Here is a 2,439-nt window from a genome sequence, read left to right on the forward strand (position 1 = left end):
CTGCCGAGAAGCTCTATCAGATTGTATTCACTCCATAGTTTCATGTCCCCCATGACTGACACTAGAAACCCTCAGGGTTACAAATACCCCATTTTGAGAACAAGAGTAAGTATAGAAGAGTCTCCTTTCTCCCTTTTGTCTTGCTCCCCTCCCCACTCCTCTGAAATGTCTTCTCCTTTTCATTTGCCTCTTCTATCACCTAAACATTCACTCAGGAAAGAAAATTCTCCAGTACTTGAAGACTTACTATTTCTTAATTCTTAGATTTTAAAAAAATGAGTGAATAAATATCTTTTCATCTGGGAATATTTTTTTCTTCAGAAGTCATTTGGAAGTATTTTATTGTAGGCTTGTAAAATATTCGATCTGAGTGGGACACTGTCCTGGGCTTGATGATTATCACCATTTTGAGGGTAAATTTCCTCATTAGGATGGAAAAGTCTTCAAAAGATGTTAAAAGCTGGATAATACTGTCAAAGAAAATGTTTTGCCTGTCTGTGGAAAAGTCACAAATAAAGATTTTGCTCACTGTGCATGAGGTACTGTTAATCAACCCCAGCACAGTTGTTGAAGGGAACATTCCCCTAGAACTATGTTTCCAGATGGTTCATTAAATCTAAGTAGACCCTCCAGGAGATGACTGACGAGTAAGCAACCAGCTCAGTAAACCCTCATCCCCACCCACCTCGAAGCCATTGTTTCTTCATGGGCTGAGAGGCTGAGAGACATCAAGGAGTGGAAAGGGGAGCAAGACAAAAGGGAGAACGGAGACTCTGCTATACTTACTCTTGTTCTCAAAATGGGGTTATACAAGAGGAGCTCTGTTCTCCCTTTCTACTGTTACCATTGTTTTTCCATGCAGCCTTTATCTTTATTTTAAAAGGAATATTTAGATGTAGATTTATTTTTCCACTCATTCTAACTACACTGTGATAAATGGGCAAATGGACACTGACGGGTGGCTGATGACTGTGTAAGGCTCTTCAGAGCTAGAAAATTTCTTAGAGGGGCAGAGAGCCCCCATCTGACTGAGGAGAGAGAAGGAATTCAATCAGGAAGCAATGAATGGGAGTGGATTAGAAGTAACAGATTTCAGATTTCAGATTTCTGTGGCCATAACCCACATCTTCCTTGCTGTGGGGAACAGAGTTGCCATGTTTTATCCTCTGGCTGTTTCTTCCTTATTTGTGCCCCTACTACTCTGATTGGGGTCTTCTGCCACACATTTTCAGATAGTGTTCTTTTGGAAGATACCCTTGTGCTTTTGAGATTTGAGCCAGTGAACACACAGGGGGTTCCTGGCTGTTTGAGGCTCCCCCCGGTCTGCTAACTACATCTCTTTCTCTCTCCCCCACTCCCACCTGCTCCCCCAGAAGACGTGCCTTCTTCAAGAGCATCTGGAGTCTGTCCAGAAGGAGTTCATCATTTTCAACAGAGAAAAGTAAGTAAGCCTTGGTTCAACAGCAGCCCAGAGGATGATGGATGCTTCAGCCAGACTTACCTGCAGAGCCTTAACTGATTTTTAACACTTTCTAATTTTTTCTCACATAAAAAATGATACATATCCATAATAGAAAGATTGGAAAATTCAGAAGTCTTTTTCCCCCTATATGAGATTTCAAAAACTGCAATAGGTAAGTTAGCTTAGCATCAAGTTTCGGTCTCAGGGAAGAGCAGAGGAATGGGACCAAAACACTTAAAATTGGTGACATGTTTAAGATGGTTTCCTTGTGTCATGCTGCATTATAAATTGTGGGGCCTAATTCTGTCATTTCAAAGCTTAAATCACTTCTTTTTCTTTTCAATGATAAGTCCCGGTTGTTTTTCTTTTTTCTTTTCTCTTTTAAGAGTAAAAAGGGACTTTAATAGAAGACCTGCTAATCTAGCCTTGGAACAAACCAAAGACCCTCAAGAGGAGAATGGTCAGAATAAGAAGTGAAGTACTCCGCATCTTCTGCTTGGGACCTTTCCTGCCACCTCAGGCCAGGAATTGCTGACAGTAGTTCTCACCTCTCCACACCTCACACACCTTAGAAAATGTGTATGAACGCCTTTGGGAGGAGGCAGCATGACAGAGACAGAGTTCCAGGTCTCCTGGGACCTCGTTTCACCACGAATTAACTACGTTGCCTTGAGCAAGTCACTTCCTCTATGGTCTTTGCTTTGGGTCATTCACCTAAATGAGAGGGTTATACAAGAGGAGCTCTGTTCTCCCTTTCTACTGTTACCATTCTGTTTTTCCACGCAGCCTTTATCTTTATTTTAAAAGGAATATTTAGATGTAGATTTATTTTTCCACTCATTCTAACTACACTGTGATAAATGGGCAAATGGACACTGACGGGTGGCTGATGACTGTGTAAGGCTCTTCAGAGCTAGAAAATTTCTTAGAGGGGCAGAGAGCCCCCATCTGACTGAGGAGAGAGAAGGAATTCAATC

At 41.6% G+C, this 2,439-nt stretch overlaps 1 protein-coding gene across 2 annotated transcripts in view; it reads left to right on the forward strand.

Annotated features, from left to right (window-relative positions):
- The window catches only part of STK32A (serine/threonine kinase 32A), a 132,492-nt gene extending 130,059 nt beyond the window's left edge, over positions 1-2,433 (forward strand). Inside the window, exons 12-13 of one of the 2 annotated variants that reach the window (XM_059417858.1) lie at positions 1,374-1,441; positions 1,849-2,433. In XM_059417858.1, coding sequence (XP_059273841.1) covers positions 1,374-1,441; positions 1,849-1,939 — 159 coding nt within the window. In that variant the 3' untranslated portion in view covers positions 1,940-2,433. The remainder of the gene's footprint in view (positions 1-1,373; positions 1,442-1,848) is intronic. The other variant, XM_059417859.1, reaches the window with a different exon arrangement.
- The last annotated feature ends 6 nt before the right edge of the window (positions 2,434-2,439 follow it).

The sequence above is a fragment of the Mustela nigripes genome, chromosome 12 (assembly GCF_022355385.1).
Source record: "Mustela nigripes isolate SB6536 chromosome 12, MUSNIG.SB6536, whole genome shotgun sequence".
NCBI classification, from domain to species: domain Eukaryota; kingdom Metazoa; phylum Chordata; class Mammalia; order Carnivora; family Mustelidae; genus Mustela; species Mustela nigripes.